The 14,647-nt window shown below is 39.4% G+C and overlaps 2 protein-coding genes across 2 annotated transcripts; one reads left to right on the top strand and one right to left on the bottom strand.

Annotated features, from left to right (window-relative positions):
• Window positions 1–1,500: 1,500 nt before the first annotated feature.
• Window positions 1,501–3,358, bottom strand: fkbp14 (FKBP prolyl isomerase 14). The gene is made up of 4 exons (XM_039806423.1): window positions 2,974–3,358; window positions 2,524–2,675; window positions 2,020–2,147; window positions 1,501–1,922 (listed from the first exon to the last, which is right to left on the bottom strand). The coding sequence occupies exons 1-4, from the start codon at window positions 3,168–3,170 to the stop codon at window positions 1,764–1,766; spliced, it is 636 nt and encodes a 211-aa protein (XP_039662357.1). The 5' UTR covers window positions 3,171–3,358; the 3' UTR covers window positions 1,501–1,763.
• Window positions 3,359–3,490: 132 nt separating this feature from the next.
• On the top strand, window positions 3,491–12,116 carry plekha8 (pleckstrin homology domain containing, family A (phosphoinositide binding specific) member 8). Its single transcript, XM_039806422.1, has 13 exons — window positions 3,491–3,712; window positions 4,178–4,294; window positions 4,424–4,579; window positions 4,681–4,802; window positions 5,073–5,231; window positions 5,409–5,449; window positions 5,715–5,833; window positions 7,354–7,708; window positions 8,538–8,623; window positions 9,993–10,051; window positions 10,830–11,031; window positions 11,134–11,195; window positions 11,295–12,116. Exons 1-13 carry the CDS (start codon window positions 3,673–3,675, stop codon window positions 11,490–11,492), a joined length of 1,716 nt encoding a protein of 571 aa, XP_039662356.1. The 5' UTR covers window positions 3,491–3,672; the 3' UTR covers window positions 11,493–12,116.
• The last annotated feature ends 2,531 nt before the right edge of the window (window positions 12,117–14,647 follow it).

Below are 14,647 nucleotides of genomic sequence, written 5' to 3'. Positions count from 1 at the left end.
TGTAACAGCTATTGCCATATCCTTGAGAGGTATTTCACATAGAAGCATATCTAATATTCAATCTGTCCTGCCATATAACATTGCCACTCGCCCAGTTTTACCTGCAGGTGTGGTCAGCAGGGTGGAATTTTGCCAGATACCATATGAACTTCCTTGGTGAGAAAAACAGTGGTGCTCTTTGTGAGAGAAGACATAGTTGCACCACAGTGTTCACACTGTGGCTTGCTGCTTTAATGGCACTCTCTCGCGCTCTAAAACTCTGTTTCTGGTTCCTGAGAATATCACTGGTGCATGTCAGCCTTCATAATTTTCAGCATTGCAAAACATCAATAGCACCTCTTTTCTTATGTAAATAATTGCAATAGGATTAGTTCTAGTTAAAGTTGGTGACTAAAATAACAGTTGAATTGCATAACTGCAGTATGCCTACAGTGTTCACTTATTATGGTGTGATTTCCATGCACCTCTATGTGATGGAGCAATTGTGATATATGTCTTACCATGGCTTTAATATTCATTGTGCTGATATGCTTGTTGGTAAGCCTCATCAGAATTAATTTTTAGTCAATTTAACTTGGGTCACTGGTCCACTTTCAAGATTCACTCAACCAAAATCTTACAAAGCTTTAATTTGTATGGTTTGAGAAAAATAGACTGAGAACAGCGTTGACAGCTATCACACATATCACTGCATTCTTTGAAACAGATTGTGCTTCCTGTTGATGCTACATAGCGGATTTATTTTATCCTTTATTTAGCCAGGACCTTCCAATTGAGATGCGCAATCTCTTCTTCCAGGGAGTCCTAGATACTATAGATATTTTACTATAATCATAGGACATTTTATTTTAACATTATTTCAGTCATAATCAATGATCCCAGCAAGTCACTTGTCATATGTGGACTCACATATTTGACATACTGTATAATTAGTGTAATTTGACAGAGCTATGAGTATGATAAAAAATGTTCCCCTCCTATATATGGATGGTTCTCAAATTACTTTTTTTAGTTTATTCACTGCAAAATGTACATTATTGATGCGACTGAGGGGATTTGATGGTTGCTTAAGGCTCACTATAATACATTAACTGAAAAAAATTAAAATTCAATGGTATTCCTTCAAGGCGTGTTTTGGAATATTCATCTATATAAGCCTACGGCATAGTTTTCTGTGTTTCACTCCTGATGGCATGAAATTGTATATGTGACTACTCTCATTTTCATCTGCCAGAAACAGTATGAAATCTAGAAACTGAAAGAGAGGGACCCCTGAAAGTGCATTGTTGCTGTTTTGAGATTTAAATTTGATAAAGATTTGTAAGTATAATACTGTACAAAAGTCTAGGACAAGAGTGCCCTCTAGTGATCAATGAAGACGTACACAGAGAATAACTATCATCATCCAGTATCACATCACCAAGGATGACTGCATACAAAGGTTCAGTTTTCGGCCCATGTATTGTAAATATAATGCAACTAAATTAACATAAGGCTCTGTTTAATTCAAAAACATTTATTTCATGTAATGTTTAACAAAAAAAAACTCTAATACTGTAGCCTAAATTCATCTGAGGTGGCGACATTACCAGTGCAAAATGGAGATATAAATTCATTATGGATCTCATTTTCCATAAAATGTTCAACTAAAAGTGAGACAATACTGTTCAACTGCAGTATAAAAACAAGCCCAGTAACTAATTAACAATTCAGGTCACTATTTTGGAGGAGATTCATGACACAAACACAAGTAATCAGTCCTTTTAGAGCTCATCGTGTTGGTAGGTGAATTCCCTCGCAGATATAAAACCATCTTTATCTTCATCCTCATTTTTGAAGATGTCATCTACCATCACTTCATGGTGTGTGTCATTAGGTGAGTAACCATGTTTTTCAAATTCTTTCTTCAGGTACTCTTTCACCTGTAGTGCAGACAGAATAATGGCATTCACTATAGCAACAAAAACACAACTTACACCCTTAATGCCAAAAGAAAAGTAGTTTAAAATAATGTCACACCTCCTTTCTGCAGAGCTTCCAGTCATCATTGAGATCCATCTCCCGGAAAGACTCATGTGACCTGGGACCATTTCGGATCTCCATGAGCTCAATATCAAAAATGAGGGTACTGCTTGGTGGGATCTTGCCTGTAAACCAAAAAAAGGTTATGCAATAGAACAGTGGTTGTCAAACTTTTTCACATCAAGGACCCCTAAACTGGCACAAATTAGACCACGGACCCCCATCTGATAAGACTTTGTCCCAGGGTCCCCTACCTGATAATGTTTTTGCTTTTAGATGTTTTATTACAGAAAGTGAATGAAACCCATGAGCAAAATAGTCATACAATTTGCCATTGTGTTACTTATGGATGAAATTATAGTGAAAATAAATTATTCCCCTTTTTGTTGGGGACCGGACCCCATTTTGAGAACCACTGCAATAGAAGCACACAGATATGGGGATTTGAATCAAAAGACCCTCTCTAACATGTTTTTGTGTATTACAAATAGTCTATGTTACCTTTTCCTTCCTTGCCATATGCCAGAGATGGAGGGATGGTCAGTTTCCTGCGCTCTCCTGTGCACATGCCCTGCAGACCCTTATCCCAACCCTTGAGCACCTCTCGAATCCCAAGAGTGAACCATACTGGATTTGTATCCCCATGTTTGCGGCTGCCAAGAGTCACAAAGATCCATCACAGTTTGCTTTGAGAAAGAAAAGTCCAGTACACACAGAATTGATATCACAAATATATTAAGGGTCAAGTGTCTGCTACCTAACTATAAGGACAGTCCAGTGGTTAATGTTGAGGTCTGAATGGACCATGGCACACATACTGACAAGTGGTGGTGGGTTGCGGCACAGTAGTCCAATAGATACATATACATACATATATAGCAGTGACTTTGCCTGCACACGGAATGTAACATTGCACATCAATACATGCAGCAGCTTCCTGCAACAAATTACCTGGAATAAAACATGGTGCCATTACTCTCCAAGAATCCCTCGTGATGAACAAGAAGCATGTCTCCATACTTTGACTTGCGGTAACACATGAAGGGTTTATGTATAACTTCAATTTTCACTTCTGGCTCAGGCAGTTTTCCCCCGGTGACAAACACAAACAATGAGGGCAATATCGAACAAATAGAAAAAATAATCATTTTGATAGACAAAATGATCACTTACTCGCAAAACTTACAAAATGCGTATTTGAACCTTTCAACACAAATGCAATAACGTGCCCTAAAATAAATGCATGGCAGGAATGCCAACTACGTGGCAGCCAACTTCTGCATGAACGCCTGAACACAGCCACTGTTCAGTTGTCTGCCCTCCTCCCTCTTCAATTGGATAATTTATTCCAAAACTCCGCCCTTTATCTATATTCTTTTATTCTATTGGTTCTTTTTTGTGTCAATCACCATAATCCGCACCCACAGTATTAATCCCTCTGATGTAAAACGGGAGGAACGTCGTTAGTCTCTCTTTTCGAGCTCTATTCACACAAAGTTTACGCACGTTTATGTACGTAGGTGAAATGTAAAGCCTAGGACGTTACTCCACTAATCTCACTCGGGGCCCGATGGAGTCGCTGCAATCAGCTGTGCATCATATCTTGTTATGATAAACAAGTAATGAACGGCAAAACCACATAATTAAACAATGGAAGGAATGCTGCATAAGTGGACCAATTACATAAGTGGTAAGTTCACCCCACACTGGCTGCGTGTTATTGGTTATAGTGTTTGTTTTAAGGCAGCTAGCTAGCAACGTTAACGTTAGCTACCGTCAGTCAAACTATCGGAACACCACTTTCAATTAACTAACGTTAGCTTCTCTTTGACGTTGTTAAATTAGCGTTAATAGCTGTTTAACGAATTAGAAGTTAACCTTATTTATGTAGTCTTAACATGTAATTTTAGCGCTTTCTAATTTAGGAAGTTCCCTCCATCTGCCATTATAATCTGATTTAACAATTAACGTTAGCTGTTGCTAACATAACGTAAGGTTTAACTCTTTCCAAGTTTATGAAGCTAACGTTAGATAACGCTGTTTTATTGTGACTTTTACGAATTGATTTCCAACATTGAAGAGTGAAATACCCATAACGTTACTCGTTAAACAGCACCGTTGCAATGATCTAAACATAAATGCATTTATATTTCAGGTTGGCAACCTCGTTGGTTTGTGCTTGATGGAGGAACGTTGTCTTACTATGACTCCCAAGAAGATGCCTGGAAAGGTTGCAAGGGCAGCATTAAGATTTCAGTATGTGAAATCCAAGGTCGGTATATGGCTCACTCGTCCTGTCTAACTGTATTTGTGAGTGAGTGAGTGAGTGAGAGACTTTATTCTGACTTTTGGATGAAGTCCTGACAAGCATCTCTCCTTGTTTGCTGCTGTGCTTTATTAGTTCATTCCTCTGACTCTACACGAGTTGACCTGACCATACCAGGAGAGCAGTACTTTTACCTCAGAGCCATCAATGCAGCAGAGAGGCAGAAATGGCTGGTGGCACTGGGAACATCCAAAGCTTGCCTTACAGACAACCGAACAAAAAGAGAGAAAGGTATTTGGATGCATGGATTGCGCTTTAACAGCTAGTATTCTATTGTAAAATATTGTAAACGTTTTCCCAAAACGTTGGCTCATTTGCTGTTATTATTACAGAGCTCCACGAGAACACAGAGGCACTGAAAACTAAGATGTCAGAACTCCGATTGTACTGTGACCTTCTTCTACAACAAGTCAACAAAATAAAGGAGAATGATGAGCTAGCAGACACAGCGGAGGTAAGGTTAAGGTTTGGACGAACTGATGAAATAAGAGAAGCTGCTGTTGGTGTGAAGCTGCAGTATACAGTAGGGTAGCCGAACTTGCAACTAGCAAGAGATCAAATTGTTGTGTGCTGTGACAGACAGAAAATGTTATCACAAGTACATTTTCTTTAAAGCTTTATAGATTTGAGCAGATTTAGTTTGCTGTTACCAAAGAACAGACTTAACGTGTCGGGACATTTAGGGCTATGTTGGCCAATGTGTATGTGTGTGTGCCCTTTTCAGACCGGAATAGACACTGGAAACATGGTAAAGTCTACATGCACCACCTTTCTTAAGACTCTGGAGGAATGCATGCAGATAGCAAACCGTTCTTTTAGTACGGATATGGCAACACAGAGTCCACCAGGGTCTCCTCCAGTAGCAGCCATCAAACCTCAGAAGGTACATTTGTCACCACTTATGTGTCTAATCAGATAACCTAATAGCATCTAATAATAATTTATACTGTTTATTGATCCCTAGTGGGGAAATTACAATTTACTAAATCTAGTATAAAGGGTACAGGTTGTTTAATTATACATACATATATGACCCCCTAATGTCTTGTTTCTCCAACAGATTAAACCTGTCAATCATTTAAACCACAACCTTGGAGAAAAGTAGGTTGCTTTTTTCTGTCATTATGTATTTATATTGTCGACATTGTTTCTTCCTCACTCATTAACTGTCACATAGATGTTCAAAGTAGCACTTAGCAAAGTGAGGTGAAAAATGAAATACCCATTGCGTTTGCTGTTGATGTAGTAATATTTTGCCATTAATGTTGCATTTCTGTGGCACTAGACACAATTGCCAATTATATTTGCCCAAAATAAGTGCATCCCAAGTTTTAGAGTTAACATTGTGCACTCAAATTCATTCCAGATGGAGAGATTTGTCTGAATCCTCAGGAGAAGCAATTGCACATGACAACCAGAGCCTTGACTCTGGAGTAGAAGGGCCAGATGAGCCAGATAGACCAGAACAACATCCTTCCCCATCAGGTGAGTCAGATGTCCAAACAGTCACTTTACGAGTTTCCTGAACTGAAAACCATTACTGCATTCCATAAAGGAAAGACCACACACATCAAAAGGGGCCTGGTTGTTGTGTATACACCATCTGAACTGATGTGGATGGATTATTGCCTTTTAGTGAGCAGACAGTGATGGATGCCCCAGTTACAATATTGCATTTTCCTTAGCAGTAACAAAGCCTTTATATAGGAGGAAGCTACTGCCAGTGATGGAAAATAAGACCTAAATCTTTTCCAAGTTATTGTTTTGGGTTATCTATAATACATATGCTATCTCACCGTAAATGCAATCATACATTATTTAAAACGCATGATACATTTTTAAGTGTACTGATGAGATGCCTATAAATAATACAGTACATAAAAGAGACCTCTCTTGTGATACATAGTTTACATCATGTTGCATAAGAATATATTACATACGTTTGGTTCAGACGTGATACGATGCAATAGTGCCAGTTAACACTGTTACACATCTAAGAAAATGTAGACAGAATGTTTTTACACAATTGTTTGATAGTCCAATATTAAAACAACAACTCATTGTCAGACTTTTACGAGATATGAAAGAGTTGAAGAACATTTTGCTGTATTGTAATTAAGGTGTTAGTCCTTTCTGTATTGGACAAAAAAAAACAAAGCAAAACAAAAAGAAAGTAATGAAAAGCATTTCACGAAGCGCTATGCTAAATCACAGTCGGGTGTGGTCACAACTGAAACCAGTCACCCCTTACCAAACCCATCTGTGAGGTTTGGTGACCTATTGAGGCTTTCAACCCATAGAGGTCAGTGCAGCTATACTCAATACTAGAGATGCACCGATTACAAATTTGCATATTGCAAACTTGTTAATTTCTGCACACACGCTGAAGAATTTTTAAATAGCTGACATGTTGCAGGTTAATTCACGAGGTTCCCTACATGTAGCGGACACGCGCTACACACTGCGAGCGTGTACGCGAGACAAAAGGCGGAGAAGTTGAGAGAAAGGAAAAAGAGACTGGGCTGTCGCGTCCGTGTGTGCGTGCGTCCTTGAGAACTGTAACTCGTATAACTTATGTTGTCAGTTAATTGTAGCGTTGACCAGCATGAAATCGGCAAATGTCAGACTGACCTGCCGGTCGCCGGTCATGGCCGAGCACGTGAAAACCGGCCAATTCCGGTCACCGGCCGGTCTATCGGTGCATCTCTACTCAATACACAATGTAGTGCTGCTCTTGAAGTTTGTCATATAATTTTATTGAAACACTAAATGAAGGATGAGCATGAGGTTTGCATCGGTGTACCCTTCAAGTGGTTAATAATAAGTCTACATGACAGTTGTGCAGTTGTTGAAAGCTGTTTCCACAATTTGCAACACCCAGTCTGATGAAAACTGGGCTTCAGACTTGCTGTGATAAACATCTTGACCGAAACCATATTCTGTTTACCCCTTTGTCTGGTTACATACATTGCACATGTTTACTGTTTGTTCACTGTGTCACACAGACATTGATGCGGCCAACAGCATCAGCTCAGTCGCCGAGGGGGGAGTCGATCCTCAGTTACACACTACCCAGAATACCTCTGAGATTGAACACTACGACCAACCAGCAGAGGGGGACGAGGAAAACGAAGTTGACGATCAAAAGGAGACAAAAGAAGAGCAGAAGCACAAAGCGGACCAAAATCACGGAGAGCAGGACAACAACAACAAGGAAGCGAACGCTGTCCAGCCTCGGCACCAACAGGAAGCTGTCCCAGACCAAGAAGAGGCTCAACAGGAGGGCCAGACTTCCAGAGATTCAACAGAGCCAGAAGACACCGATCAGGTGGAAACTTTCTTCAGCACAATGAGTCACAGGTATGAAAATGCTACTCAGGAAGGTCACATCCTTTAGGACACATTCGTTACCGTATGAAGTTACTGTATGATTGTCTGCGATAATTCACTATGACAGTATTAGGGTTAATCAGTCTAAGCTCTGTGTAGTATTCTTGTCTTTTGAGGCTCTGCACTTCTGCTGCAACTTTTGACTAAACTGCACAGTTACTTAGTTTGTGGAAATATATAAATTGTATTACCATGTTGCACAGACTAGATATATAATAACAGGTTTGGAACATTTTAACTGAATCCATTTCAAGATGTCATTATAAGTGTTTTATATTAGTGTGTTCTCTCTTGATCACATGGCACAGAGAGGCCCTCATCTGATATTTGGGTTTGTAAAGCTTTTTTTTGTTTCACTCTGTATTTCAATCATATTTTACTTTCTTTTTTAAGAGCCTGGAGAGTGTTACTGAACAACTGATTAGAGTGTTTATAATCATTTATGTAATATTTAGTCACAACGTAAACATTATAATGCAGAAAATCATTGTCTCACTTAGCCAGTATTCAACTGCAAGATGGGGACTACAGTATGTGCATTCTGGAGATGGTCTTTTAAAGTTGATGAGCATTAACATTAGCAACAAAAGAAACTGTCAGATTGTTATCAAAGTAGCAGAATAGCCTCAGGTATTGTCAGGTTTAGAATTGCATGACACTGTGTGAATCATTTCTCAGGCTTGGTTTGGACGTTTGTACCCTTTTTTCTTTTTTTCTGTTTGAGTTGATCAAATAAAAATTGAAATGACATACTTACCTCTAATATATTCTCTTGTTTGAATCTGTTCTACTTTTTTAGATTTAGTGATATAAGACTGGACGACGACAATGGTATCCCTACACAAGAGTTTTTGGACTCATGCTATGCAATAGTACCAGTATTAGGTAGGCCGGTCACTTTTCAGTCTCTCCTCCTCTTAATCTTTTCCGCTTTCTCACATGTGGTCATTTCACCCTTCTTCCCACTATTTTACTTGTCATTTGTTTATGCTCCATCATTCACATCATCTGTATTTAATGAGGTGGCAGCTTTTTGTCTTGGGTTCATCATAATCCTTTCATGCCCCGATTATTTCCTCCTGTACCTGAATGTTTTTTTTTTTCTTCAGTCTATCTGGATTTGTTGTTAGCTCATACCTGTTCATGTGGCTGTGTGGCCTTGTCTTTGTGCATTACACATCTACACAGTGTACTACACATAGATCCATATGGCCACTCACAGTAACAATATAAACAAGTGAACGACTTTAAAAACAACATCTTGTTTGCCAGTTTTAGAGGGAATTGACAGGCGGTTGACTAAAAATAAGTTTTATCAGATTTGGCCCAATAAATATGAGGACAGGTTGGATTAGGATTTTTGATAATCTGTAATTATCTGGTGGTATGAGAGACTTGCAGAGAGATGTAACAACAGTGTTTAATTTGCACATATGTCAGATGGCCAGTGTAATATGTAAGGGATAATGTAGAGCGAGCGGGTCATTATTAAACCGGGTGATGCAGGACCCGCTTGCTCTACATTATCCCGCTTATTTCACGGCTACTTACCAAAGAAATCAATAATTTGACACAAAATATTGATTTAAAAATGGTCCTCCAGAGTCTATGATCAAAACTGCGTGAATAACAGACCATAGAATGCTGTAATTGACCAGTCAGGATCAAGTATTCAACAAAGCTGTGTACTAAAGACTAAAAATATTATTTATTTATTACAAGGCTTTGTTGAATACTCGATTCTGATTGGTCAATTACAGTATTCTACGGTCTGTTATTTATGGCAGTCCGCTGCCATAAATAACACTAGTGCTATGGACGCAGTTCTGATCGTAGACTCTAGAGGACCATTTTTCAATTAATGAAATCATTTTTAAATTCGTAGTTGATTTCTTCATTAAGTAGCCATGCAATAAGCAGGATAATGTAGAGCGAGCAGGTCCTCACCTCCAGCTGCGCTCAAACATGTCTCCAGTCAAATCTTGACACAGACCCAGATACAAGTAATATCCGTTTCATATCCTGTACGCCATGCAGCATGCTTTCAGAAATGCTAAGGATCTAAGGTCTTCTAGTGTGTCACAAGCCTACATTTCTTTCCCATCAAATCTGCAGCGAAAAGGTGAAATCTTCTGAACTTGTTACACAGGGTTTCCTGCCCTCAGCTGCATTCATCACTGTCCTAAATAACACCAAACTAAGAATCCTTTCTTCATAGGGAACAAAGAAATGATCATGGATTTTCTCTTCTCAGACAAGTTGGGATCCACTGTGTTTGCACCAGTTAAAATGGATTTTGTTGGAAATATCAAGGTACGTGTACATGTCATTAATATGTTATCTTAAAGCAGATTTCACTTTTAAACAAGACAAAATGATGACATAGTTTTTCAGAAGTGCCTCTAAATCGTGCTAAACATGGAATGCCAAACCGGATGAATCAACATTAGTACTTTTATAGAGGTGTGAATCTTCACTGATCTCCCAATTCGATCAATCTCGATGCGTCACAATGCATCAAATACATTTTTCTATTAAAGCCATGTAGGATATTTAATTCATAGCTTTTCAAGCTTAAAAAACAAAACATTCTGCAGTGCTCTATTACTAAATAAATTGGATACATAAAACTACAGCACTGAGCACATGGCACTTTCTGAATGTGCAAAACATAACAGAATATGTAAACAGAAATATTGTTAGGCCTACATTAAATTGTAAACAGAAATAATCGATTATGAGCCTGCCGATAACCGATGCAGCATCGTCCATGTCCACGATTTGATGCATTGATCATTTGATTAATTTCAACACCTCTAGTACTTTACGATCTCCTACATAATATTTCAACAAGGAGATTTGCTGTATACAGTATAATACTGCTCCACTCCTTGTTTAGCTTGAAAGTCAAGCATTTGGCTTATCACTCATATCCTCCTTCTGTCAAGGCACACTAGATCAAATCACTTTTTGAGCTGTTAAAAAGTAGTACTTATGGTTTTGGTAAATCAAAGTAAGAACGATGGCAGAGTAGAATCGGGATCTTTTTCCAGTTCATGTTACTATATCAACCTGTCTCTTAACCCTGTAGAAAATTCACCAGAAGCTGATGTCGGAGCCTGCCAGCTTCCCCACACTACAGTCCATCGTGCTGCATGAAGTCCAGACAGAGAATTCCCGGGTGCGTAACTCGGCCACCGAGGCTCTGCTGTGGCTCAGACGGGGCCTGATGTTCCTCAAAGAGTTTCTGTCGGAGGTCAACGCAGGAGAGCAAGACATCCACGGAGCGCTAAGTGAGTCCGATTTCTACGATGCACAAATCTACAAACAAGTTAAATACGTGGAACCTAATGCATGTACGAGATTCGTCATGTTCTGTCTATTCTCTCGCCCAGATAACGCCTATGGAAAGACCCTTCGGCAGTACCACGGATGGGTTGTGCGAGGCGTTTTTGCTGTAGGTATTTCTTACTCTCACCAATGCTTTCATTTCCCCCTCCCCCTTGAGGTTCATCTATTCTTGGAGTGTGACCATCGCATGCTTCTATTTCCCCAGTTGGCACTGAGAGCTGCTCCGTCTTATCAAAGTTTCGCCGCTGCCTTAGTGTCAAGAGCGGGCGACGAGCTGAAGGGCGGCTTTACCAGCGGCGTGCACAGGGACCTGGGATTGTATTTGCCTGCCATGGAGAAGCAGCTGGCCATCCTAGATGCGCTGTATGAAGAATACAACCTGGAGTCTGATGAAGTGGTGTGAAACTTGGAACAGACAGAGGAAGCACAGAACCTGACCGCACGGGCAGAGTAGTGGCTGACCGCTGAAGGAGGGTGCCAGATGCATCAAGTGCATCTTGTTTACAAAATAATGAAGCGTGTCAGTGTGAGGTGGTTGTTAAACTCTAGGACAGTGGAGGGTCGAGGTTTGAAGAAGGTATTCATGTCTGTATTTAGGAGCAAGCATTACAATTAAAGACATTATTGTTTGACAAAATGTAGTTCCTAGGTCTTGTTTAAAAGACCATTGACAGCGTAGGGTTTTTTAGCCCTATTATGCAGACAACCTGCCATAATGATTCGTTTGATGATAGATTTGTTTCTGGTGCACACTGTGGCTGTATTGTGTGTGTGTTTTTTGTTTTTTTGTGTACAGGTACATAAACACAAGTTATTTGGCTCTAGTGACTTCCCTAGATAACCATTTATGATTTCCCCTAAAGTAATTTATAATCAAGATTGTCCTTGTTTCTGCGGATTTATGGAATGAGGTCCTACTTACAACTAAGCATTATTTGGACAAAAGCTATGTCGGATTGTTCCGATGCCCAATATGTATGTGATGGAGTTGCATACTGGGCTAACTTTAAGCATTTGGGGTAAAAAACAAAGAAGGTTATTACACTGACTGTTGAGTTTAGGAAATTATGTCAGATTTATATTCATCTTTCCCTGAAAATGTAATATACATCCTGCAGTTTGACAATTTTTTTTGTTTTACATCGCTAACATGTTATGAACAATTGCTCTAGAGACATTCCGTGGGACCAAAAAGGAGCTATCGTGTGAATGGCTTTAGCCTCTGCTGCCTACAGTACCACAACACGCAGGAATTAAATAATACAGTGTAGCTGTTTAAGTACTGACAACTGCTGAATACTTTAGTGGACATCCTCTGCACAAACCAATGCATAGAATGCATTTTCACAATGTATATTTGTTAAGTCTTAAGTTATAAAGTTCATATTAATATCATGGGGATCAGTTCAGTCCAGCTATTGCATGGACATTTGTATACATAGAGCATGTTTATTGATTGCATGGTTTTATGTAATAAGTAACATAGGTGCCAGTGGAAAATGAATCAGCCAAGGACTTGAATTAACCAAGTTAATAAATAATCCTGAAGGGGATAGATGGAACGTTAATATACGTTGCTTCTCATTTATCTTTGTACTGATAACGAACCGTGACATTCAGCTACTCTACAGATTTCATCATCTCGCCCATGCACTGATACATAAACATGAGTGTTGTTACCAGCCATACTTAATATTTTGTGATGTCAACTCAACAATGACAAAATGAGTGGTAGGACTCAACCTCCCATCAGAACAAAGCAGGAACATTAACATAGGGCTTTTCTTTTTTTTTTTACCAAGACTGACGTACCGCATAGTATTTTCAACTTTAATCTCACTTTTCTTTTGTGTTTACAGGAAGGCATACAGTTATACTTCTTGGAGTAAGTCATTTGCAGGAGGTTTACATCACTGCAATGGCCTGTTTTATTGTCCAGTGTTGATCCTGACAATATTCCATTGTAATATTGCAAACATTTGATTTGTTTTTTCTATGACTGTATATAAGATGCTATTTGATTTTTACATAATAAATAATGAAGTTGTCTTAGTGTGTGTCCAGTCCTGTCGTAGTCAAATGTGTTATTAAAGTGATGGTTCGGAGTAATTCACCCTAGGGTCCTTTGCACCATGACCTCGAGCCAACACCCCCGAAGCTTTTTCACCTGGGTATAACATTGGGAGAGTTAGCTAGAGTAGCGTTATCAGCTGAATAGCTTAGCGCAGGGGCTAATGGACCCATGTTTGTATCTTGTAAGTTACCCCACTAATAATGCCCGAAATGATACCAAACGTCTACAAGTAGTACAAATAGGTTATGCTCTCATAAAACGATGGATTGGAAAGTTTGTAAGTACACCAGAAGTTTATGAACACTTGCCTGCTCTCTTCAGCTCTCTGTTGCTGCTGCTGCTGCTACCTGCAGTTAGACAAGTGCTTAGGGCCGTCTACAAATTACTACACCGAAAAGAGTTACAACAAAAATATGTATTAATTCAATGATTAAATAAGGTAATGTCTCCAAACACACCTCAATTATTACTTGTGTCCTGCTAGTTAAACTACAGCACTTACTTAAAAAAAAAAGTTAAATTAATAAATATTTTTGTTGCATCTCTTTTCAGTGTTTTTTTTTTTTTTGTAGACGGCCCTAAGCACTCGTCTTACAGCAGCAACAACAGCAGAGAGCAGAAGCCAGCAGGCGAAAGTGTTATATAAAACTTCTGGTGTACCTACAAACTTTACAATCCATCGTTTATAAGAGCATAACTATAATTTTTTTAGGGGGTTTGGTTTGATACATTCGTAGGCGTTAATATTCGCATGGGGTATTATTCGAGATACAAACGTCGGTCCGTTAGCCCCTGCGCTAAGCTATTCAGCTGATAACGCTACTCTACGCTAACTCTCCCAATGTTAGACCCAGGTGAAAAAAGCTTCTGGGGGGTGTTTGGCTCGAGGTCATGGTGCAAAGGACCCTAGGGTGAATTACTCCGAACCATCACTTTAATGTCTTATATTTTGTATCAGATAGGAACCCAGAGGTAAAACAATGTTTCTGCTAATTAAAGGTGCAGTAGGTAAGACTTATAAAACTAACTTTCTGTCATATTTGCTGAAACTGACCCTATGTTTGAGTAGAACTACATGAAGCAGGTAATAAAAAAAGAAGAAATTGGCTCCTCTGGCACCACCTACAGCCTGTAGTGCGAGGTCTAACTGTGTGTCACTGCTAATGCACACACATTAATTCTCCCTTGTGGGGGGAGAGGCTTAAGGGACCGTTTTAGGCTTTAGCGGAAAGGGGGGAGGGACTGGGAAGTTGTCGATGTTAAATTTTTTTGGCTAAGGCCGTCTGCACACTGGCTGCATGGCGTGAGCGTGACATTTCTGTTGCGTGTCAGTTGCGTGGCAGCTGCGTGGCGTTTTCTATGTCTTTGCACATCAGAAACGTGTCTGACGCAGCGCTGCTGCTGCTACTGCTACTGCTAGCCTTGTCTGTACACATGTATGTTTCCCATTGATAAAAAGAAATAAACGTGTATATGTCATGTTA

This window comes from Perca fluviatilis, chromosome 7, assembly GCF_010015445.1.
Source record: "Perca fluviatilis chromosome 7, GENO_Pfluv_1.0, whole genome shotgun sequence".
Lineage (NCBI taxonomy): Eukaryota > Metazoa > Chordata > Actinopteri > Perciformes > Percidae > Perca > Perca fluviatilis.
Note: the sequence above shows the minus strand (reverse complement) of the source record. Positions and strands in the feature narration are given on the sequence as shown.

Bases quoted from the DNA above. Each gene is read 5' to 3' on its own strand.
- fkbp14 (XM_039806423.1), bottom strand. From the start codon at position 3,170: ATGATTATTTTTTCTATTTGTTCGATATTGCCCTCATTGTTTGTGTTT. The intron at 2,676-2,973 runs GTAATTTGTTGC...GACTCTTGGCAG, and splicing joins GGCACCATGTTTTATTCCAG to CCGCAAACATGGGGATACAA. The intron at 2,148-2,523 runs GTAACATAGACT...TTTGGTTTACAG, and splicing joins ATATGGCAAGGAAGGAAAAG to GCAAGATCCCACCAAGCAGT.
- plekha8 (XM_039806422.1), top strand. From the start codon at position 3,673: ATGGAAGGAATGCTGCATAAGTGGACCAATTACATAAGTG. The intron at 7,709-8,537 runs GTATGAAAATGC...CTACTTTTTTAG, and splicing joins TTCAGCACAATGAGTCACAG to ATTTAGTGATATAAGACTGG. The intron at 10,052-10,829 runs GTACGTGTACAT...TTAACCCTGTAG, and splicing joins ATTTTGTTGGAAATATCAAG to AAAATTCACCAGAAGCTGAT.